At 29.9% G+C, this 24,545-nt stretch overlaps 3 protein-coding genes across 5 annotated transcripts; 1 reads left to right on the top strand and 2 right to left on the bottom strand.

The window, feature by feature from the left end:
• The first annotated feature begins 236 nt into the window (after positions 1–236).
• Positions 237–15,964, top strand: LOC110622740 (monodehydroascorbate reductase). Of its 2 annotated transcripts, none has more exons than XM_043960268.1 (10): positions 237–387; positions 1,952–2,023; positions 2,611–2,662; positions 13,797–13,877; positions 14,010–14,128; positions 14,214–14,433; positions 14,530–14,648; positions 14,756–14,881; positions 15,136–15,276; positions 15,508–15,964. In XM_043960268.1, the coding sequence occupies exons 1-10, from the start codon at positions 337–339 to the stop codon at positions 15,829–15,831; spliced, it is 1,305 nt and encodes a 434-aa protein (XP_043816203.1). In that variant the 5' UTR covers positions 237–336; the 3' UTR covers positions 15,832–15,964. The 2 variants fall into 2 exon arrangements, with proteins under 2 accessions (XP_043816203.1, XP_043816202.1); XM_043960267.1 differs by lacking the exons at positions 13,797–13,877; positions 14,010–14,128; positions 14,214–14,433; ... (2 more) ...; positions 15,136–15,276; positions 15,508–15,964 and adding exons at positions 3,093–3,173; positions 3,306–3,424; positions 3,510–3,729; ... (2 more) ...; positions 4,431–4,571; positions 4,803–5,259 and having other exon boundaries at positions 239–387.
• LOC110622739 (60S acidic ribosomal protein P2) lies at positions 5,691–7,537 on the bottom strand. Its single transcript, XM_021767346.2, has 4 exons — positions 7,408–7,537; positions 7,223–7,316; positions 6,053–6,288; positions 5,691–5,884 (listed from the first exon to the last, which is right to left on the bottom strand). The coding sequence occupies exons 2-4, from the start codon at positions 7,308–7,310 to the stop codon at positions 5,858–5,860; spliced, it is 351 nt and encodes a 116-aa protein (XP_021623038.1). The 5' UTR covers positions 7,311–7,316; positions 7,408–7,537; the 3' UTR covers positions 5,691–5,857.
• Positions 15,965–16,395: 431 nt separating the features above from the next.
• LOC122721225 (60S acidic ribosomal protein P2-like) lies at positions 16,396–18,249 on the bottom strand. 2 transcript variants are annotated; one of them, XM_043960270.1, is made up of 4 exons: positions 18,116–18,249; positions 17,931–18,024; positions 16,758–16,993; positions 16,396–16,589 (listed from the first exon to the last, which is right to left on the bottom strand). In XM_043960270.1, exons 2-4 carry the CDS (start codon positions 18,016–18,018, stop codon positions 16,563–16,565), a joined length of 351 nt encoding a protein of 116 aa, XP_043816205.1. In that variant the 5' UTR covers positions 18,019–18,024; positions 18,116–18,249; the 3' UTR covers positions 16,396–16,562. The 2 variants fall into 2 exon arrangements, with proteins under 2 accessions (XP_043816205.1, XP_043816204.1); XM_043960269.1 differs by having other exon boundaries at positions 17,931–18,243.
• Between the last annotated feature and the right edge of the window lie 6,296 nt (positions 18,250–24,545).

The following is a 24,545-nucleotide window of genomic DNA, read 5'->3' as shown; positions in this document are numbered from 1 at the left end:
AATTTTCATTTTAAAATAAAAAAAAATTATTTCTTAAAATTTACCATAACCCTCTTTTATAAGTACCAAACTTTGATTTAACGGTACGACTTTGGGAAAGGAAATAAACGCGGACGGCGGTTATCCGCTAAGCGGTACGGTGTCGTGGCACTTACAGGATCAGCGAGTGATGGACGACGAATGAGTCGCCACGTTAATAGTGTTATCCCATTAACGTTAACCGAAAATCCTCGTGTCCAGAAGGTCAGCCAATCGCGAGTTAATCAGCCAGCCCTATAAATATCTGACCAATCAGAAAGATAGAAATAAAAAGGAAGCAGAGGAGCAACTCATCAAATGGCGGAAAAAACCTTCAAGTACGTGATCGTCGGTGGTGGCGTCGCCGCTGTGAGTCTCTTGATCCATCATTTCTTTCTTCCTTTTGCTTTCGCTTGTTGAAATTTTTATGTAATTGTTGATTTGATCTGCTGTTGAGTGCTTGCTCGCTTGTAGTTGTTCGTGTGTTCCGATTCTGGAAAATTTGAAGTTAGATGTTGGAGGACCAGCTTCATTTTAGTTTTTTTGCCTGCTTGGATCTGAAAATAATCTTTTTCGGTTGTATGATTCCTCCCATTCACTGACGATCCAGATGAATCTTTGTTTGCTTCTGGGTAGATTTTGCCAAGTGTAAAATGTGAAATAGCTGCTTTTGAGCTTTATTGCTGGTTACATAGTCTTAGATCAATTAATCATTGCTCAGTTGACCAAGTATTATATTGAGGTGAGCTATAGTCTATAGTTAGTGAGGAATCGGAGGAAAAGGTACAGGGAAATCAACCATTTTTGTGCTTGATAATTGAATGAAATGTTAATCCTTTGTTTGGATCTTAGTTCCGCCTGAGAATTGGAGAGAAATTAAAGAGATGAAATGAAGAGAAAAGAAAGGGAGGAAGTTTGATTTACATTATCTTGTTTGGATAGATTAATAGTTTAGAATAAAATCAAATTTCTCCTTTACAAGAAATGAGGGGAAATAGCAATTGTACTTAAGTACTTCCAGCTAAATGGAAACAATTCTTAGCTGATTAACATGTAAAGAGGAAGCATTTCACATGCCTTACTGCAAGAGAGAGTAGAGCAGAAATGGTGAAGATAGAAAGAGAATTTTTTTTCTACTAAATTGTAGAAGGACAATACTTCCACTTAAATGGAGAGAAATATTTTGGGTCATTTACATAAACTTGGAAAATGCAATTTCCCCTATTTTCCCCTCCATTCTCTTCACTTCTCCTCCTCTAATTTGTGTTAAAACAAGAGAAATTTCATTTCTTTTCCTTTCTCTCCATTTCCCTCAAGAGTATTTCATTAAAAATCATTTTGTTTAGTTATATGTGCGAATTGTACAGCAGAAGTTAGTATGCAAATTGCGGTTGTGTTAATTTTTCACTGCCATCTTTTACAAAAGTAAAATTCTAGAGATGGAAATATTGAATTGTTATTGACTCATATTTTGATACACATTTTCTCTTTCAAATGGCTAATCAACTATGGACATGGATTTCTTTACTTGCTGACGAGCAAACAGAAAACAGGAACATGCTCTGTTGATTCTCGTTGGATAAAGAAGCTGCTTTCTTAATTTAATAGACAATTTTGCGTTGTTGGACTTATCATAGACAACTGTGAATTGTAGTCCTCATCGAAACATAAAATGTGGATTATACATACACTGGATATATTAGAAAATAAATGAGGGAAAAAGGGGCACTTTGAATTCACAAATATGTTAATGTATCAAAATATACAGGAATAATCCATGAATAGTGCTTCGTGATATTAATTTAGATTCTAGTGTCAATCTACTTTCCCTTTCTCTTCTTTGCGCTTGCAATGAGAATGTGGTGATGGGATGTGAATATGGTGGATGTATCCTTTTCTCTTATTCTGAGTAAATAATACTTTGATACTGTAGGGATATGCAGCCAGGGAATTTGGCAAGCAGGGGGTTAAGCCAGGTGAATTAGCCATCATCTCCAAGGAGGCGGTATGCTTTTTCCTACACTCAGTCAGATCCTTATCATGCACTAATGTGAATTTTATTGGTTTATAGCTATTATTACCAGAATTATCACTAAAACCGGGGTGCAGTTTGTCATGTTGCTGTTGTACTACGATACTTAGACTTGTTATTTGATCACTGTACCCAGAAATTGGGTTTCTATTAATTATCACTTCAACAGTGGTGAGGATGTGTTCATTGATGCAAAATAATTCTGATTTGTTTTGGTGAAAGTTGTTTGAGTACAGCATATAGTGGTTAAAGTTTTCATCTTAACTGACCATTGGTTAAAATGAAAAGTTGTTTTAACTAATTTTATTTGGTAAATAATTACACAGACTTGGGGTTTTTAAAGGTCAAACAATCGAGCACTTCATTTTCATTTATAGTCCTTTTAGAAAAGCAAAATGACATGCTTAGATACAGCTGTTAAATAGATTAGATAAGCTTACTGGATATGTTTCTTATTCATGGTTCCACCGTTGTGATTTGTATTTATAGAAACGTGCAATGTTGTTGTTTCTGCTATTTCATTTAACTCATCAATTGATGTGCTTTCGCTATGTTTACAGGTGGCTCCTTATGAACGTCCTGCACTTAGCAAGGCATATCTTTTCCCTGAAGGTAACTCATGTTGCCTGTTTACACATATTGTGCAAGAAGTTAAACAGTTTTATTGTCTTCTTCCTGAAGTTAAATCATGTTGCCTGTTACACATATTGTGCAAGAAGTTAAACAGGTTTATAATTTATTATGCAACATGCCAACATCCAACAGATATTTCTATTGATATTGGACTCACGCAACTTGGTTTTCCCCCATTTCTGAATAACATAGCCTTTTCCTTTTAGCGTTTGACTGAGTATCCAACATGTCCGTCTTAGAGACCATATAAGGCTAATACCTCGGTTTTTAGCTCCCCCCCCCCCCCATAATGTCTTCTATAAGGACTGAACCTATATTCTCATTTGAGAGTGTAGTTGGCCTTACTATTGCACCTAACGTTTGTTGGTGAATGACATAGCTTTTTTTAATTTCGAGAACTTTCTTGCAGGAACTGCAAGGCTTCCAGGATTCCATGTCTGTGTTGGAAGTGGAGGGGAGAGGCTAGCTCCTGAATGGTACAAAGAGAAAGGTGATACTTTTTTGGGTCACCAGACTGATTCCATGTCTGAGTTGGGTTATTTTTTTTCCTTAATTTTGTTACTTCCCATATCCTCTGTAAGTTTTCAAACGGTTAAATGTTGTATTGGTGTTGTACTTTCAGGGATAGAGTTGATCCTTAGCACAGAAATAGTCGAAGCAGATCTTGCTACCAAGACTCTCACAAGTGCAGCTGGGGAAGCCTTCAAGTATCAGATTTTGATTATTGCTACAGGTTCCACTGTAAGTTTCATTTCCAATGTATTTTTCAATCAATCACTTAATGCGCTTTATATGAATATTGATATACTTCACTACTTCGATGTAGGTTGTAAAATTGTCAGATTTTGGCGTCCAGGGAGCTGATGCCAAGAATATCTTCTACTTGAGGGAAATTGATGATGCTGATAAGCTTGTGGAAGGAATTAAAGCAAAAAAGAATGGAAAGGCTGTAGTTGTTGGAGGGGGATACATTGGTCTTGAACTTAGTGCAGCACTGAGAATTAACAATATTGATGTCAGCATGGTTTATCCTGAGCCATGGTGCAGTAAGTGGATTCTCTACTAATTAAAGTTGCATAATCAGTGAATTTCTGTCTCTTTAGAGTACATCTCTGGTCTGCCAATATAAATATTGTCCCTGCAGTGCCTCGCCTTTTTACTGCTGATATAGCTGCTTTCTATGAGGGTTATTATGCTAATAAGGGAGTCAAAATTATCAAGGGAACATTCGCGGTTGGGTTTAATGCTGATTCCAATGGGGAGGTAAGAATTCAACCACCTGAATTATTATATTCTGTTGATATTCTTGACACTAATGTATTGATGGGACTAGAAGTAGGCTTAGTAATGTTTTTGTGGTGATTCTTCAGGTAAAGGAGGTGAAACTTAAGGATGGTAGGGTGTTGGAAGCTGATATTGTTGTTGTGGGTGTTGGTGCAATTCCACTTACAACGTTATTCAAAGGACAGGTTGCAGAGGACAAGGGTGGAATAAAGGTTAGACCGACTTTTAACACCTCGATTGGATTCTTGGACTTCATCTATTTAGTAACAGAATTTCAAGGGATTTTGCTTAGATGCTTGAAAAAAATATATATATATATATATTTTTTTTTTTTCTTTTTTTTTTTTCAAATATCATGCGTTGCTTTAGTACATGTGGAACTAATGAACTTTCCTTGCAACGTTCTACAGATCAAAACATATAATTCTCAAGTTCTAACAAATGTATTATAACATGATTGTAGACTGATGCATTTTTCCGAACAAGTGTTCCTGACGTTTATGCAGTTGGTGATGTCGCTACTTTCCCTTTGAAATTGTACAACGAGCTTAGAAGAGTTGAACACGTTGACCATGCACGCAAATCAGCTGAGCAGGCTGTAAAGGTATGTTTATTGCTTTTGCTGTTCTATTTGCCCAAATTTAACAATGAAGCTCTCTAGACCCTGTTTTGTAAATAAGGCATTAAATTCATTTCTGCTATTCAACTGACAACTGGAAGTATTTATTGACCTGAAAAGCACTTCCTGAGAAATCTGTTGCTCTTTTATTTAGTCTACAATAACTACTATCTGCAACGTTGAAGAGCATCTTTTACTTATTCTATTTTTATGTAGGCCATTAAATCAAGCGAGGAGGGGGAAACAATTGATGAGTATGACTACCTTCCGTACTTCTACTCTCGCGCCTTTGATCTCTCCTGGCAATTTTACGGTGACAACGTTGGTGACACTGTGCTTTTTAGGGACAGTGATCAAAAATCACCAAAACCCAAGTTTGGATCATACTGGATCAAAGATGGAAAGGTTGTTGGAGCTTTTCTTGAAGGTGGAAGTCCTGATGAAAACAAGGCTATTGCTAAAGTTGCCAGAGTCCAACCGTCTGTTCAGAATTTGGATCTGCTGACAAAGGAAGGTCTTTCCTTTGCTTGTAAGATTTAATGTATTTTCTTATGCATTTAATTTCTGTCAATCCTTTGACACAGCTTCGCCTGTTTTATATTAGAAAATACTTCGTATTGTTGCATAAATTGTGAGGTTAAATTTGAGGACACTCTGAGCATTGCAGTTGTCATCTGCTTTGGTGGTGATGTTGAGAACGTGCTTGTGCTTGTCCTTGTTTAGTATCGATTATTTTTCTTCCCAATTCCTAACTTGAAAAAAAAAAGTTAGAGCAGAATGTTATTATAACTATTTTCCTCGGCTGATTTATATTTTCTAAATCCTGATTTTATAAATAATACTTCATTTTTTCTTATTTGAGACAAATATACATCTCTTTTTTAGGTGGGAGTTTCGGTTCATAAGAGAGTAAATTACAGATAGAATCTAGTCAAATGAAATCGGTGCTGGCTCCTCACCAACTGGATGAAAATTTGTCTTAACTGAACATTTTCGGGGAACTCGAACCTTATCCCAACATCGTTGAATTCTTACCTTACCCTCTAATCAGACCATTGGGAAATATTACCCTCTCACATATATTGAATCCCATTTATAGCAAAATTAAATCAGAAAAATCACTTCAATATAGAAAGTTGGTCAAAAATCAAATCTATCAAAACATCATTCAAGTGCTACATTAATCTGAAAGCCAAAAAAAACATAAAAACAAAATGCCCATTTAAAAAGGCGCCAAATCAGATGTATGGCGATGTAACCATAAGTCAAATCTAGTCGAATAGACTGAAGCCCATGTCCTGCAAAAGGGGAAAAAATTAGGCGAATTGCACTATTAATTATTCTTGTCAAATTAAGAAATTAACCTTCAGTTAATTAGTTATTACTTATAAATGCCTACACTAAGCAGTTCAAAAATTATGGAAAACTAGAGTGCTATTTCCACTTGGATACAGTCAAAAACTCACCTCATCTGATTCCTCTTTCTCCTCCACCTTTTCTTCCTTCTTTGCCTCAGCTGCAGCAGAAGCAGCGGCAGCAGCAGCCCCACCACCACCAGGTGCAACAGCTGCAACAGCAACACCACCACCGGAAGGCACTGATGCCAATTGCTCCCGGCCAGCAGCAATAAGTTCTGTTATATCCTTTCCCTTGACTTCCGAAAGAAGAAATTCAATCCTATCATCATCAACTTCAGCTCCAACTGCATATAGTGTGAAATTTTAACATATTAAAAACAATTCAACCCTATATCTTTTTCTTTCCATGAAAGAAAATTGCCAGAACTAGAAAAACATATCAAGAGCGTAGTTTTCACATGTGCATTTGATCAACTTAGCCAAACGAAATTACTAAAATCCAATTAAGTCCGCATTTTCAGTCATATGACTATTATACCTCTAGTGGGTTATGCAGTCCAAAGCAAAGAAAACCAACGGTACTTGGGTTTTATGCATTGCAATAATCATTCACCCCTTAATTAACTCCAAATGAGCTCAAATCACTCTATTGATCAGCACTAACACTTTGTTTGGATCCTTATTTGTTTAGGGGAAATCAAGAGAAATTAAGGAGGAGAAATGAAGAGAAAAGAAAATTGATTTCCTTCTTATTGTTCAGATAGGTTTAGAAGAATAGAGAAACAATCTCTCTTTAAAAAAATGAAAAATGATCCTTAACTCCTATCTATTTATCACCAATTTGGATAGGACAGAGAAAATGTTCTAGGTTCATTTCAAGGGATTGAGAAAAGCAAGTTCTCTTCTTTTCTCTCTTCTAGTTGTCGTCCAAACAAGAGCATTAAAAAAATCAATTTCTTTTCTTTTTTCTCCATTTCCCCCAATCCAAACAAAGCATAAACGAAAGAGCCATTCACCAAATGATACCCATCTCCTAGTGGAATTCCTGAAAACAACTTGTCATAAAAGAAAATAATAGTATCAAAACCACAGAACAAAAGCTCTACGTTTCCTTACCCATTACGCTATAAAACACAAATTAAATTTAAAAAAAAAAAAAAAACGAGCCTTTTAAAGGTGCTCTAGTGCAGCAAACAATTCCCATATCCAAGTAGCTGTCAATGCATGTGAATAATAAGCTAATGAAATTGAAGAAGGAGATAGAAAGATATAAAGTACCAATGCTGAGGATATCTTTGATATGCTCAGCGGAGGGGGAGGTGTTGCCTCCCAACACGGCCAGCAAATATGCAGCAACCACTTTCATCTCTGCCTGTATACAATCCACAGCACACAAAGGCTTTAAATCAGTTTCGATCAACTATAAATGTATATAGGAGGGGAAGAAAAAAAGAGAGGAGTACAGTGGAAGCTCTGAATCTGCAACGGTGGGAAGAGAGGGCAACAACACTGCAACAGCAATTCTATAAAGGTGTTGCCCAATATGTGGAGCTAGGGTTTTAGTTGGACCGGACTCATAAAACGGGTCAGCGGTCAGTCCAGTTGGAGGAAATTCAACTTAAATGTATAACACTTATATTTTAATAAATTTATTTAACGTGAATTTAAATTAATTGGTACAATAGACTTTTTAACTATCAAATAATTTAAAAAGAAAAAATTCAATTAAAATTTTTTTTTCTAAGATAAACTTTATTTTGTTCTGATAATTAATTTAATTTTAATATACTAATAAAATATAAAAAGAATAAATTAAAATTAAAAAAACTATACACAGCACTCGATATTAAAATTTTTCTTACAGCAAAATTTCTTATATAATTATTTGGATTTGTTTTTTTGTTTTATTCTTTAATATTATGTTAAATGTTATTGTTTTTATTTAATTCTAATTATTTATAAAAAATTTAAATTATAATAAAAACTTTTTAGAAATAAAAAAGTTATTAATATTATGTTAAATTTGTTTATATTTTAAATTAATGGATTTGTTTGATGTAAATTTAAATTAAATAAATCAATAAATTTTAAATATTAAATGACATATTTTTATAAAACAAGCTGTAAAACTAATCTTATATGAATATGTTTTTTTTTAATTTCAATTGAAAAATTTTATCTAATCGATTTAGCTTTTTATTTATTATGATAATAGTATGAGACAACTCTACGAGATAATATCGAAGACGACCCTTTTCATGTTCCTATGCATTATTTGTTTACTATTAAGTTTCTATACAGAGTGTATCACTTGTCTAGAAATGATGTTAAAGTCTTTAGGTCTATAGAAGTGTAAGTAATTTGTAATAGACATTCATGCTTTTTGAAAATACCAAATGAAATAATCCACTTTCCTGCAAATGCCAACAACAACAAAAAAAAATCATTAGCATCTTAATTATTTCTTACCATAGTTTTATTTCAACCATTGAACGATGGTTGCAGGAGTCGTGACACTCAAAAATTATGGTGATTGTGATACTTAGTAACTCTAAGCAAATATGAAAGAGTGTTTGGGATTCAGTTTTCAATTTTACATATAATAGATTGATCATCTTTGATCTACCATCTCATACTTTTTTTTAAGAATTTTGTTTTTCTTATAAAACACTTTTCTATTTTTTAGAGTGTTTATTACTTTTAATTATATGAAAGAGGTATAAAATTACTATTTACTCTCATAACTCGAGGGAGAAGGGTGTTAGAATTATCAATGAAATATCATTTTTATCTAGCCAAAAAAGCCATATTAAAGTCCTCTGAATTTCAAATCCCTAATCCATCTTTTCTCCTCCATTCATATAGAGAATTCCATAAATCCCGATGTATATTGTGTTTCTCTTCTTTCTGTCTGTTCCACCAAAAATTGGAAATGATAGAGTTAACAGACCTGTATATTGAATGGAAGTCAAAAGGCATACATGAGCTTATAGTGACATTCATGTCATAACCGCTAGGGGTGAGCATTCGGTCTGTTCGGTTTAAAATCGAATCGAACCGAATAAATTGAAAATTAAAATTTTAGTGTTTATAAAAATCGAATCGAATCGATTTTGATCAGAAATCGAATTGAATCGAATCGGTCTGATTTGGTTCGATTCGATTCGATTTGATCGATTTCGATTTTTAATAATTTTTTTATTTTTTACACTTTATTTTTAAAATTTTAAAATTTAATTAAAATATTTTAATTTTAATATGATTTAATTTCTGAAAATATATATTATTATCACTAATCGGTTCGGTTCGGTTTTTTCGATTTTTTCTGATCAAAACCGAACCGAACCGAAATAACTGAAATTTCTGAAATTAAAAACTGAATCGAACCGAAATATATAAAAATCAAACTAAAATTTTAAATCGATTCGATTCGATCGATTTTTTCGATTTGAACCGAATACTGCTCACCCCTAATAACGGCTTTAATAAATATCTCTTTGCCTTCTTTTAGAAAAAGTTTTTCTTTTTAATCCATAGTTTTATTAAAGATACAATTTTTTATGATAAGAAAAACTTCATATGAAAAAAAATTATGGACATCGTATTTTTTATTTTTTAAAAAGTTATTCATTATTCACAACTAAAATATTTTTCTTATCACATGATAAAATTATGGACGTTGCATTTTTTATTTTTTATTTTTTTAAAAAATTATCCATTATTCACAACTAAAATATCAAAACTCTTTCTTGAAAAGGAAAACAAAAATTATTCAGTAAAAAATCTCATAATCTTACGTTAGCTTAGTTTAATTTTGTATTGATTATAAAATCCAAAATTAATTTAATTTATAGTACTCATATTCAATTTGATAGGATATTTAAGATGCAAAGACTGAGAATCACACGATCACAACTTGAGAATTTTATTAATAAGAATATACTTAAAGAATGTAAAATTTTCTGACACAATACAAGGTAAACTTTTTATACCGTATGAATTAAACGTTTTATATTGTACAAGGCAAAAAAAAAAATTTATATAAAATTGATAAATACATCACACAGATTCACAGATTATCAAGATATCAAACAGATCGATACAAATAAACAGATCATCAAGAAGTTAGACATATCAATACAGATCGGCAGATCATTAAGACATCGATAAATGTTGGATAGATCGATATAAATTTTTAAAAAATTGAATTTTCAGAATTTATGATTTTAGAATTTTAAATATAAAATTAAATATTTAATTAGATTTGAATTAAAAATTAAATTAATATTTGTTGTAACATTTTAAACATAAAATTAAATATTTAATTGAGTTTGAATTAGACGTGTCTCATAATCATACATTAGCATGTTATAATTGATCCAGTTTAATTAATACACTATCGGTTTAGCCTTGTCTTTATTATAAAATCTAAAATTAACTTAATTGAATTTGCAGTACTCATATTCAATTTGATGAGATATTTAAGACACTTTATATCTATGATTTTGGAATTTTAAACATAAAATTAAATATTTAATCGAGTTTGAATTAGAAATTAAATTAATATTTTTCGTAACATTTTAAAAATTAACTAGTATAATTAATTTGTTAAAATAAATTTATTTTTTGTTATAAATAAGATTTTAAAAGTTATTTATATTTCTATTTAGATTAGCTAAAAATAGTTGATATTTTTATCATTTTTATATAAGACCATCTCCAACGCTGCATTAATTTTCATTGTGGCGTTGGAGATGACCCTTCAACGTTGCGCTAAAATCCAATTGAATTTTGGCGCTCGCTACAGTGTCATGCCAAATATAGCGTAAAAGTGTAGCAGCGCTATTTTTTTTTTTTTTTTAATTTATAATATAATTTAAATTTTTTTTATTTTTTTAAATTATAATATAATTGAAAATTTATATATATTTTTAATTAAGTTTAATTTTTTTAACTTTTATAATTTATTATATTTTTAATTTATTTTATATTTTTATCATTATTATTTAATTAATACATTTTATAATTAATATGTTTTTTATTTATTTATAAAATAATTAAATAATTAAATATTGGATGAAAATATAAATATATAAATATTTAGAATGAATATATAAAATTATATGAATTTTTTGAGTGAAATATATAAATAAAATTAAAGTAAAATAAATAATATAATATTAAAGAGGGAAGAATATAAATAAAATATTTTTTTAGGTGTTAAAATTATTACAGAAAGTTAGAGATAATATTACACTATTTTAACGCAAAGCACCGAAATACTATAAAAAATGGTGCATAGGATTGGAGATGACCTAATATATTCAAGCAGTTAAAAAAATATTAAAATTTTTTATTTTTAATTTTTTTAAAAAAATATTTTTTAATATTTAATGAAATTAATTTTTTTATAAAATGAATATAATTAAAAATTAATAAAAAGTTGTTTTTTTAATTTATATAAAATAAATAAAAATTACAAAACGAAAGTATTTAGAATTATTGAGTCGAGGCTGAGAGGAGTGAACGAGGGCGGAGCTCAGCTCGTCGGTCTTCAGGTTCGGTGAGCGGTTAAGTCATAAGTGGCGTTTCCACACTATAATCGATGTCTTGGACCTTCTACGATGCGGGCCCCACTCCTTATATCTCTATCGTTTCAGCCTTAGCAAAGCATTCACTGCTTCTGCTTCAATTTTTTTCTTAATTATAAATTAATATTTCAATATGTATTTTATTTTATATATCTGTTAATTATTAACTTTTCGCACCTGCCGGCGCGTGCGTTCATTCAGTTTTTCTCTTTTTTATTTTATTTTTTTTTTTAGTGTATAATTTGAGCAACATCATGTTTTCATTAGAATTACACGCAAATTTAATTTTTAAAGATTAAATAATTAAATTTTATAAAATTTAAAAATTTAAAAATTATATTTTACAAGGTTTATAAATTATATAGTTATATTTTTATAAAAGTAGTAAATTAAAAATTTTTAAAAATATAATGTGAATTGATTTTTTTTTAATGTAAAAATCACCACATATCAGTGTTGTTGAACTCGGATGGTAGATTGGTACGGTGAATGGATTAGGTGAATCAACGGGTGGATTATTAAAATTAATTAAATATAGAGTTAATACTAAAAAAAATTATATATTTTTAATTTCATTATAATTATATTTAATTTTTTATTATCTAAAATTATTTTAATTATATTATTTATATTATTAAAAAATTAATAAAATTATCACATCACATCACAATCAATATTATATTATCGCATCACATTAATAAAATTTAAAATTAATTAAAAAATTATATATTTTATTTTTATTATAATTTTATTTTATATTTTTATCTTTTATTAATTAAATTTTATTTTTAATATTTAAATAAATATACTTTACTGTTAACTATATAATTAAAAATTTATAAAATTATTAAATTACTCTTTTTTATTATTAAATATATTTAAAAATTATTATGTACATTATTATTTAATTTTTATCAATAATTTTATAATAATATTTTTTAATAAAATAATTATTAATTAATTTTTTTTTAATTTGTCTATATATTTTTATTTAATATCATTTTTAAAATTATTATTAAAAATAACTTTATTAAATATAACAATTACGAAGTATTAAAAAATAATTTAAAATAATATTTAATATGATTCAGTAAATATTAAAAATAATAAAATGTTTTTTTAATTCTCAAAATGTTAATCCACTATTTTTTAAGTTATATTAATATTTAAAGTGAATTTTAAAAAAATTAATAATATATAATTAAAATATTTAATTATTTAATCTGAACTGATCAAATGACTAAAAGAATATACAATTCCTTTGAAATTATAATTTCAGTCCTATTTTTTTATTTTTTTAAATATTAATAAAATAAATAATTGTAAGAAAAATTTATATTTTTAATTTTATTATAATTTTATCTTAAAATTTAAAAATGTAGCAGACCGGTGAATGACGTGACAATAAACTATCAGCATAATTAACAACAAAATATAATGAGAGTAAATTTAAAAAATTAAATTTTAATTAACAAAAAAATATAAACTGTAATTACAATAAAATAAAAAATACATATTTTTTTACCATTAACTCTTAAATATATATAAATTAATTAGATGTAACACAATCAAGATGAAAGTTTGATCTTAAATAGTCGAGATTTAATTAATTAAATTATATTTATTTTAATAATATTTTTTTAAAATATAAAATTAATATTATTGAAATCATAATAATCCGACTATAATAGTTTATAATAAATATAAATATGGTGAAATATTAATTCATATTTGGTAATTTTGACGAATACCCTTCTAATTAAACATAAATAGAGCTGCTTTAGCCATTATGTGGGGTCTGAATTGCTGATCGTTTACTAGATTTTTTAAAAAATACTTTTCAATTTTTAATATTGAACAAAACTTTTTTTTTTTAATTATGCTTACAGTATTTTGAAAAGTCTTACAGGAGTAATTATTGAAAAAGGAATTTGAGAGATTGGATCTTTTATTTCTAGACAATATTAAAAAAAATGCCTCAATCATTTCAATGGGATGAACTCGACATATTCAACAAAACTTAATGTGAAGTCTAAGTATTATGAATGTGATAATTGCATTTTGCATTTTTTTTGTTTGCCATATTTGCAGAAGTAGTAATGGGTCAATTTATGAGTGCTAGGCGAGTTTGATCCTTAGTTGTAATTTTAAATTATTTTAATTAAAATTAATTGATTGAAAATATACAACCTAATTCATTCAAAAGAAATAAAAACTTAAGCTGCATTTTTAATAATTTTTTTTCGAGAACTTTCTTGCAGGAACTGCAAGGCTTCCAGGATTCCATGTCTGTGTTGGAAGTGGAGGGGAGAGGCTAGCTCCCGAATGGTACAAAGAGAAAGGTGATACTTTTTTGGGTCACCAGACTGATTCCATGTCTGAGTTGGGTTATTTTTTTTCCTTAATTTTGTTACTTCCCATATCCTCTGTAAGTTTTCAAACGGTTAAATGTTGTATTGGTGTTGTACTTTCAGGGATAGAGTTGATCCTTAGCACAGAAATAGTCGAAGCAGATCTTGCTACCAAGACTCTCACAAGTGCAGCTGGGGAAGCCTTCAAGTATCAGATTTTGATTATTGCTACAGGTTCCACTGTAAGTTTCATTTCCAATGTATTTTTCAATCAATCACGTAATGCGCTTTATATGAATATTGATATACTTCACTACTTCGATGTAGGTTGTAAAATTGTCAGATTTTGGCGTCCAGGGAGCTGATGCCAAGAATATCTTCTACTTGAGGGAAATTGATGATGCTGATAAGCTTGTGGAAGGAATTAAAGCAAAAAAGAATGGAAAGGCTGTAGTTGTTGGAGGGGGATACATTGGTCTTGAACTTAGTGCAGCACTGAGAATTAACAATATTGATGTCAGCATGGTTTATCCTGAGCCATGGTGCAGTAAGTGGATTCTCCACTAATTAAAGTTGCATAATCAGTGAATTTCTCTCTTTAGAGTACATCTCTGGTCTGCTAATATAAATATTGTCCCTGCAGTGCCTCGCCTTTTTACTGCTGATATAGCTGCTTTCTATGAGGGTTATTATGCTAATAAGGGAGTCAAAATTATCAAGGGAACATTCGCGGTTGGGTTTAATGCTGATTCCAATGGGGAGGTAAGAATTCAACCACCTGAATTATTATATTCAGTTGATATTCTTGACACTAATGTATTGATGGGACTAGAAGTAGGCTTAGTAATGTTTTTGTGGTGACTCTTCAGGTAAAGGAGGTGAAACTTAAGGATGGTAGGGTGTTGGAAGCTGATATTGTTGTTGTGGGTGTTGGTGCAATTCCACTTACAACCTTATTCAAAGGACAGGTTGCAGAGGACAAGGGTGGAATAAAGGTTAGACCGATTTTTAACACCTCGATTGGATTCTTGGACTTCATCTATTTAGTAACAGAATTTCAAGGGATTTTGCTTAGATGCTTGAAAAAATATATATATATATATATATTTTTTTTTTTTTCTTTTTTTTTTTTTCAAATATCATGCGTTGCTTTAGTACATGTGGAACTAATGAACTTTCCTTGCAACGTTCTACAGATCAAAACATATAATTCTCAAGTTCTAACAAATGTATTATAACATGATTGTAGACTGATGCATTTTTCCGAACAAGTGTTCCTGACGTTTATGCAGTTGGTGATGTCGCTACTTTCCCTTTGAAATTGTACAACGAGCTTAGAAGAGTTGAACACGTTGACCATGCACGCAAATCAGCTGAGCAGGCTGTAAAGGTATGTTTATTGCTTTTACTGTTCTATTTGCCCAAATTTAACAATGAAGCTCTCTAGACCCTGTTTTGTAAATAAGGCATTAAATTCATTTCTGCTATTCAACTGACAACTGGAAGTATTTGTTGACCTGAAAAGCACTTCCTGAGAAATCTGTTGCTCTTTTATTTAGTCTACAATAACTACTATCTGCAACGTTGAAGAGCATCTTTTACTTATTCTATTTTTATGTAGGCCATTAAATCAAGCGAGGAGGGGGAAACAATTGATGAGTATGACTACCTTCCGTACTTCTACTCTCGCGCCTTTGATCTCTCCTGGCAATTTTACGGTGACAACGTTGGTGACACTGTGCTTTTTAGGGACAGTGATCAAAAATCACCAAAACCCAAGTTTGGATCATACTGGATCAAAGATGGAAAGGTTGTTGGAGCTTTTCTTGAAGGTGGAAGTCCTGATGAAAACAAGGCTATTGCTAAAGTTGCCAGAGTCCAACCGTCTGTTCAGAATTTGGATCTGCTGACAAAGGAAGGTCTTTCCTTTGCTTGTAAGATTTAATGTATTTTCTTATGCATTTAATTTCTGTCAATCCTTTGACACAGCTTCGCCTGTTTTATATTAGAAAATACTTCGTATTGTTGCATAAATTGTGAGGTTAAATTTGAGGACACTCTGAGCATTGCAGTTGTCATCTGCTTTGGTGGTGATGTTGAGAACGTGCTTGTGCTTGTCCTTGTTTAGTATCGATTATTTTTCTTCCCAATTCCTAACTTGAAAAAAAAAAGTTAGAGCAGAATGTTATTATAACTATTTTCCTCGGCTGATTTATATTTTCTAAATCCTGATTTTATAAATAATACTTCATTTTTTCTTATTTGAGACAAATATACATCTCTTTTTTAGGTGGGAGTTTCGGTTCATAAGAGAGTAAATTACAGATGGAATCTAGTCAAATGAAATCGGTGCTGGCTCCTCACCAACTGGATGAAAATTTGTCTTAACTGAACATTTTCGGGGAACTCGAACCTTATCCCAACATCGTTGAATTCTTACCTTACCCTCTAATCAGACCATTGGGAAATATTACCCTCTCACATATATTGAATCCCATTTATAGCAAAATTAAATCAGAAAAATCACTTCAATATAGAAAGTTGGTCAAAAATCAAATCTATCAAAACATCATTCAAGTGCTACATTAATCTGAAAGCCAAAAAAAACATAAAAACAAAATGCCCATTTAAAAAGGCGCCAAATCAGATGTATGGCGATGTAACCATAAGTCAAATCTAGTCGAATAGACTGAAGCCCATGTCCTGCAAAAGGGGAAAAAATTAGGCGAATTGCACTATTAATTATTCTTGTCAAATTAAGAAATTAACCTTCAGTTAATTAGTTATTACTTATAAATGCCTACACTAAGCAGTTCAAAAATTATGGAAAACTAGAGTGCTATTTCCACTTGGATACAGTCAAAAACTCACCTCATCTGATTCCTCTTTCTCCTCCACCTTTTCTTCCTTCTTTGCCTCAGCTGCAGCAGAAGCAGCGGCAGCAGCAGCCCCACCACCACCAGGTGCAACAGCTGCAACAGCAACACCACCACCGGAAGGCACTGATGCCAATTGCTCCCGGCCAGCAGCAATAAGTTCTGTTATATCCTTTCCCTTGACTTCCGAAAGAAGAAATTCAATCCTATCATCATCAACTTCAGCTCCAACTGCATATAGTGTGAAATTTTAACATATTAAAAACAATTCAACCCTATATCTTTTTCTTTCCATGAAAGAAAATTGCCAGAACTAGAAAAACATATCAAGAGCGTAGTTTTCACATGTGCATTTGATCAACTTAGCCAAACGAAATTACTAAAATCCAATTAAGTCCGCATTTTCAGTCATATGACTATTATACCTCTAGTGGGTTATGCAGTCCAAAGCAAAGAAAACCAACGGTACTTGGGTTTTATGCATTGCAATAATCATTCACCCCTTAATTAACTCCAAATGAGCTCAAATCACTCTATTGATCAGCACTAACACTTTGTTTGGATCCTTATTTGTTTAGGGGAAATCAAGAGAAATTAAGGAGGAGAAATGAAGAGAAAAGAAAATTGATTTCCTTCTTATTGTTCAAATAGGTTTAGAAGAATAGAGAAACAATCTCTCTTTAAAAAAAATGAAAAATGATCCTTAACTCCTATCTATTTATCACCAATTTGGATAGGGCAGAGAAAATGTTCTAGGTTCATTTCAAGGGATTGAGAAAAGCAAGTTCTCTTCTTTTCTCTCTTCTAGTTGTCGTCCAAACAAGAGCATTAAAAAAATCAATTTCTTTTCTTTTTTCTCCATTTCCCCCAATCCAAACAAAGCATAAACGAAAGAGCCATTCACCAAATGATACCCATCTCCTAGTGGAATTCCTGAAAACAACTTGTCATAAAAGAAAATAATAGTATCAAAACCACAGAACAAAAGCTCTACGTTTCCTTACCCATTACGCTATAAAACACAAATTAAATTTAAAAAAAAAAAAAAAAAACGAGCCTTTTAAAGGTGCTCTAGTGCAGCAAACAATTCCCATATCCAAGTAGCTGTCAATGCATGTGAATAATAAGCTAATGAAATTGAAGAAGGAGATAGAAAGATATAAAGTACCAATGCTGAGGATATCTTTGATATGCTCAGCGGAGGGGGAGGTGTTGCCTCCCAACACGGCCAGCAAATATGCAGCAACCACTTTCATCTCTGCCTGTATACAATCCACAGCACACAAAGGCTTTAAATCAGTTTCGATCAACTATAAACGTATATAGGAGGGGAAGAAAAAAAGAGAGGAGTACAGTGGAAGCTCTGAATCTGCAACGGTGGGAAGAGAGGGCAACAACACTGCAACAGCAATTCTATAAAGGTGTTGCCCAATATGTGGAGCTAGGGTTTTAGTTGGACCGGACTCATAAAACGGATCAGCGGTCAGTCCAGTTGGAGGAAATTCAACTTAAATGTATAACACTTATATTTTAATAAATTTATTTAACGTGAATTTAAATTAATTGGTACAATAGACTTTTTAACTATCAAATAATTTAAAAAGAAAAAATTCAATTAAATTTTAATTTTTCTAAGATAAAATTTATTTTGTTCTGATAATTAATTTAATTTTAATATACTAATAAAATATAAAAAAAATAAATTAAAATTAAACAACTATACACAGCACTCGATATTAAAATTTTCTTATAGCAAAATTTCTTATATAATTTTTCTCATACATGAGCGTATAGTGACATTCATGTCATAACGGCTTTAATAAATATCTCTTTGCTTTCTTTTAGATAAAATTTTTCTTTTTAATCCATAGTCTTTTTAAAGATTCAATCTTTGATGATAAGAAAAACTTCATATGAAAAAAAAATATGGACATCGTATTTTTTATTTTTTATTTTTTATTTTTTAAAAAGTTATTCATTATTCACAACTAAAATATTTTTCTTATCACATGATAAAATTATGGACGTTGCATTTTTTATTTTTTATTTTTAAAAAAAATTATCCATTATTCACAACTAAAATATCAAAACTCTTTCTTGAAAAGGAAAACGAAAATTATTCAGTAAAAAATCTCACGTTAGCTTATAATTGACTCGGTATAATACACTATTAGTTTAATCTTGTATTGATTATAAAATCCAAAATTAATTTAATTTGTCGTACTCAAATTTAATTTAATAGGATATTTAAGATGCAAAGACGGAGAATCACATTATCATTTGAGAATTTTATTAATAAAAATATACTTAAGGATGCAAAATTTTCTGCACACAATACAAGGTAAAAAAAGAAAAAAATATATTTATATAAAATCGATAAATATATCAAATAGATCGTCAGATTATCAAGAAACAGATCGAACAAATAAAGAGATATCAAGAAGTTAGCAGATTATTAAGACGTCAATAAATGTTAGATAGATCAATATAAATCTTTAAGAAATTGAATTTTTAGGATTGGATTTATGATTTTAGAATTTTAAATATAAAATTAAATATTTAATTGAGTTTAAATTAAAAATTAAATTAATATTTGTTGTAACATTTTAAATATAAAATTAAATATTTAATTGAGTTTGAATTAGACGTCTCTCCTAATTAGCATATTATAATTGATCCAGTTTAATTAATACACTATCGATTTAGCCTTGTCTTGATTATAAAATCTAAAATTAACTTAATTGAATTTGCAGTACTCATATTCAATTTGATGAGATATTTAAGACACTTTATATCTATGGTTTTGGAATTTTAAACATAAAATTAAATATTTAATTGAGTTTGAATTAGAAATTAAATTAATAATGTTCGTAAAATTTTAAAAATTAACTAGTATAATTAATTTGTTAACAAACTTAAGTTACTTAACTATTTGTTAAAATAAATTTATTTTTTAAAAAGTTATTTATATTTCTATTTAGATTAGCTAAAAATAGGTGATCTTTTTATCATTTTTATATAATATATTCAAGCAGCTAAAAAAAATATTAAAAAATATTTCTTAATATTTAATAAAATTAAAAAATTTTTAAATGAATATAACTAAAAATTAATAAAAAATTATTTTTTAATTTATATAAAATAAATAAAAATTACAAAACGAAAGTATTTAGAATTATTGAGTCGAGGCTGAGAGGAGTGAACGAGGGCGGAGCTCAGCTCGTCAGTCTTCAGGTTCGGTGAGCGGTTAAGTCATAAGTGGCGTTTCCACACTATAATCGATGTCTTGGACCTTCTACGATGCGGGCCCCACTCCTTATATCTCTATCGTTTCAGCCTTAGCAAAGCATTCACTGCTTCTGCTTCAATTTTTTTCTTAATTATAAATTAATATTTCAATATGTATTTTATTTTATATATCTGTTAATTATTAACTTTTCGCACCTGCCGGCGCGTGCGTTCATTCAGTTTTTCTCTTTCTTTTTTTTAATTTTTTTTTTAGTGTATAATTTGAGCAACATCATGTTTTCATTAGAATTACACGCAAATTTAATTTTTAAAGATTAAATAATTAAATTTTATAAAATTTAAAAATTTAAAAATTATATTTTACAAGGTTTATAAATTATATAGTTATATTTTTATAAAAGTAGTAAATTAAAAATTTTTAAAAATATAATGTGAATTGATTTTTTTTTAATGTAAAAATCACCACATATCAGTGTTGTTGAACTCGGATGGTAGATTGGTACGGTGAATGGATTAGGTGAATCAACGGGTGGATTATTAAAATTAATTAAATATAGAGTTAATACTAAAAAAAATATATTTTTAATTTCATTATAATTATATTTAATTTTTTATTATCTAAAATTATTTTAATTATATTATTTATATTATTAAAAAATTAATAAAATTATCACATCACATCACAATCAATATTATATCACCGCATCACATTAATAAAATTTAAAAATAATTAAAAAATTATATATTTTATTTTTATTATAATTTTATTCTATATTTTTATTTTTTATTAATTAAATTTTATTTTTAATATTTAAATAAATATACTTTACTGTTAACTATATAATTAAAATTTTATAAAATTATTAAATTACTCTTGTTTATTATTAAATATATTTAAAAATTATTATGTACATTATTATTTAATTTTTATTTTAATTTTTATCAATAATTTTATAATAATATTTTTTAATAAAATTATTATTAATTAATTTTTTTAAAATCTGTCTATATATTTTTATTTAATATTATTTTTAAAATTATTATTAAAAAATAACTTTATTAAATATAGCAATTACGAAGTATTAAAAAATAATTTAAAATAATATTTAATATGATTCAGTTTAAAAATATTAAAAATAATAAAATGTTTTTTTAATTCTCAAAATGTTAATCCACTATTTTTTAAGTTATATTAATATTTAAAGTGAATTTTAAAAAAATTAATAATATATAATTAAAATATTTAATTATTTAATCTAACTTGATCAAATGGCTAAAAGAATATACAATTCCTTTGAAATTATAATTTCAGTCCTATTTTTTTTATTTTTTTTAAATATTAATAAAATAAATAATTGTAAGAAAAATTTATATTTTTAATTTTATTATAATTTTACCTTAAAATTTAAAAATATAGCAGGATGGTGAGTGACATAATAATAAATTATCGGCATAATTAATAATAAAATATATATTTATTTTAATAATATTTTTTAAAAAATATAAATTAATATTATTGAATATATATAAATTAATTAGATGTAATACAATCAAGATGAAAGTTTGATGTTAAATAGTTGAGATTTAATTAATTAAATTATATTTATTTTAATAATATTTTTTTAAAAATATAAAATTAATATTATTGAAATCATAATAATCCGACTAGAATAGTTTATAATAAAAATAAATATGGTGAAATATTAATTCATATTTGGTAATTTTGACGAATGCCCTTCTAATTAAACATAAATAGAGCTGCTTTAGCCATTATGTGGGGTCTGAATTGCTGATCGCTCCCTAGATTTTTAAAAAAATACTTTTCAATTTTTAATATTGAACAAAACTTTTTTTTTTTTTTTAATTATGCTTACAGTATTTTGAAAAGTCTTACAGGAGTAATTATTGAAAAAGGAATTTGAGAGATTGGATCTTTTATTTCTAGACAATATTCAAAAAAATGCCTCAATCATTTCAATGGGATGAACTCGACATATTCAACAAAACTTAATGTGAAGTCTAAGTATTATGAATGTGATAATTGCATTTTGCATTTTTTTTGTTTGCCATATTTGCAGAAGTAGTAATGGGTCAATTTATGAGTGCTAGGCGAGTTGGATCCTTAGTTGTAATTTTAAATTATTTTAATTAAAATTAATTGATTGAAAATATACAACCTAATTCATTCAAAAGAAATAAAAACTTAAGCTGCATTTTTAATAATTTTTTTCAAAATAAATGAAAATTTAAATAACAAAATATATAAAATGATCAGGTTACTAATGTTATATAACAACCGTTAAAGATAAATTATGAGTTGTTATTATAAGATAAGATCACGTGGTAAGTACCAAATAAGTAGGAAAGACGGTCTATATGAGGAAACAAGAACACCATAATACTCGGATCATTACCCAGACTCGCCCGTCTGTTGGAAGGAAGAGTCTCGACGCTAAAATTACTGTTAATGAGCACAATTTATAGTATCTTCATTACGTTTCTAATCACGAGATCACCAATCTGTTATCCGGGAATATCCCTTATCAAGCAATAGACCACATCATTGTCGGATAAATAGAAAATTCTATATTTATTTCCACCTTCTTACAGTATAGAAGAAGAAGGATCACAGAGACAAATGTATACTATTCTCTAATATTAAAGTTCTAAGCAATTCATTATATTCTCTCTTTACTCATCGATATACTGACTTGAGCATCGGAGTCTCACATTCTCTTCTTTGAAGGTTCTAGCCAATCACATTGAGTTCCATTTCGGCTACGTCATTAATTTAATCTTTGCAACATCATTTGGTTCTGTTGCCAAAAAATTCTTTGAATCCTCACTATTCATTTGGATTATGTTTGATCTCCTACTCATTTCCTCGAAGAGAAACCTCTCTCTCCTCTCACTTTTTAAATGGCCGGAAGTTTGCGAGCTGCTGTTAATATTGCTACCAACGAGGGTGTCATCGTCTCATCCGCTCCTGACAATAGAGAAAATACTCCCCCAGTAGTTAATGAAGCAGACTTCAATAATTTAAACAATAAACATATATTTCAGCACATCCAAAGGCTGTAGGCTACCTCGGTCAATATAAGACTTGAGAAGAGGAATAGAAAATGGATCTCGAAAGAAGGGAGGAAGCCTCTGTAGACACCCTAAGGGCTCGAACAGAAACGGTCAAAACGCGACCCAAGGGAAAGGCCGAGTCAAAAGATAAATCAGATGAGACTTCGAAAGACGTCAATTGGAAACTAGTGTGGGCTGTGCAAAGATACCAAAAGGAACAAGAAGAGGATTTCAGCCTAGATGGTGTTTCGCCTCTTTCGGAAGAGACATGAGCCTGAGGAAACAACTCCTGAGACAACCCATGATCGAGAACCTGTAGATAGTCATACATGTGATAACAGAAGGATCTAGCGAAGAGTAAAGAAAATAAGTAAATTGCATACATAATTACCATACGCATAAGAAACCTTTTGAAGTCTCGGAAGTCATCCGCCCAAATATCTCATAAACTAGTCATCTGAGGGAGCCGGGTGGTTCCCCGCTCTTGATATATTTGTAATAAAAAGATATTTTTTTAATAACAAAGTTAACGATATATTTTTATATGTTATGTTCTTCAGTGATAAGGGACGATGAAGTTGCCTTCTTCCAAAAAAGAGAAAAGAAGAGGCCACGAGGTGGGTTCTGCCAGAGCAGGTCACAAGGCAGGTTTTACCATACCATCTGAGCATTGGTCTCACTATACAAGGCCATAATGCGGGTTTCGCCAGGCCAGGTTACAAGGCAGGTTCTACTAGACCATTCGGGCATTAGTCCCACTATACAAGGCTACAAGGCGAGTTCTGCCAGGCTAGGTCACAAGGCAGATTCCGTCAGACAATCTGGGCACTAATCCCACTATACAAGGTAGGTTTCACCAGACCATCCGGGTGTTGGTCCCACTACACAAGGTCATAAGGCGGGTTCTGCTAGGTCAGGTGACAAGGTGGGTTCCGCTAGACCATCCAAGCATTGGTCCCACTAATAAGGCCATATGGCGGGTTCTGCCAAGTTAGACCACAAGATGGGTTCCACCAGATCATTCGAGCGCTGGTCCCACTATACAAGGCCACAAGGCGAATTCCTCCAGGTTAGGTCACAAGGTGGGTTTTACCAGATCATCCAGACTTTGGTCCCACGAAACAAGTGTTAAATCCCTGTGAGAAATCCTAAGGCATTGCCAAGGTTATAGGGAAGGTCAAAAAGCAGGCGGAGGCTCCACTAATCAAGGGCTTTGTGCCAAGCCACGAGGCATGATTTTGCCAAAATCGATAGCCCTATATGAGACTTTGAAAGACATTCGAAATCTAAGCTACAATACGAGCATCCAAAGGTGAGTACTAGCCTCAGGATCAGGCCTAAGGCAGTATTGTATTAGGCCATGTGTCTGGGTGTAATTCCTATTGTTCAAAGATTTTAAAGTTATTTTTATTGTGATGGACGGGTGTTAAACTTTGGCGATTCTTTGAAAAGAAGAAACTGT

The sequence above is a fragment of the Manihot esculenta genome, chromosome 9 (assembly GCF_001659605.2).
Source record: "Manihot esculenta cultivar AM560-2 chromosome 9, M.esculenta_v8, whole genome shotgun sequence".
Lineage (NCBI taxonomy): Eukaryota > Viridiplantae > Streptophyta > Magnoliopsida > Malpighiales > Euphorbiaceae > Manihot > Manihot esculenta.
The sequence above is the reverse complement of the archived record's forward strand: the minus strand, read 5'-3'. Positions and strand labels throughout refer to the sequence as shown.

Coding starts and splice junctions, on each gene's coding strand:
- LOC110622739 (XM_021767346.2), bottom strand. CDS start 7,310: ATGAAAGTGGTTGCTGCATATTTGCTGGCCGTGTTGGGAGGCAACACC. Junction 6,289..7,222: donor CAAAGATATCCTCAGCATTG/GTACTTTATATC, acceptor CACTATATGCAG/TTGGAGCTGAAGTTGATGAT. Junction 5,885..6,052: donor AGAAAGAGGAATCAGATGAG/GTGAGTTTTTGA, acceptor CCCCTTTTGCAG/GACATGGGCTTCAGTCTATT.
- LOC110622740 (XM_043960268.1), top strand. CDS start 337: ATGGCGGAAAAAACCTTCAAGTACGTGATCGTCGGTGGTGGCGTCGCC. Junction 14,129..14,213: donor TTATTGCTACAGGTTCCACT/GTAAGTTTCATT, acceptor ACTTCGATGTAG/GTTGTAAAATTGTCAGATTT. Junction 14,882..15,135: donor AGGACAAGGGTGGAATAAAG/GTTAGACCGATT, acceptor ACATGATTGTAG/ACTGATGCATTTTTCCGAAC.
- LOC122721225 (XM_043960270.1), bottom strand. CDS start 18,018: ATGAAAGTGGTTGCTGCATATTTGCTGGCCGTGTTGGGAGGCAACACC. Junction 16,994..17,930: donor CAAAGATATCCTCAGCATTG/GTACTTTATATC, acceptor CACTATATGCAG/TTGGAGCTGAAGTTGATGAT. Junction 16,590..16,757: donor AGAAAGAGGAATCAGATGAG/GTGAGTTTTTGA, acceptor CCCCTTTTGCAG/GACATGGGCTTCAGTCTATT.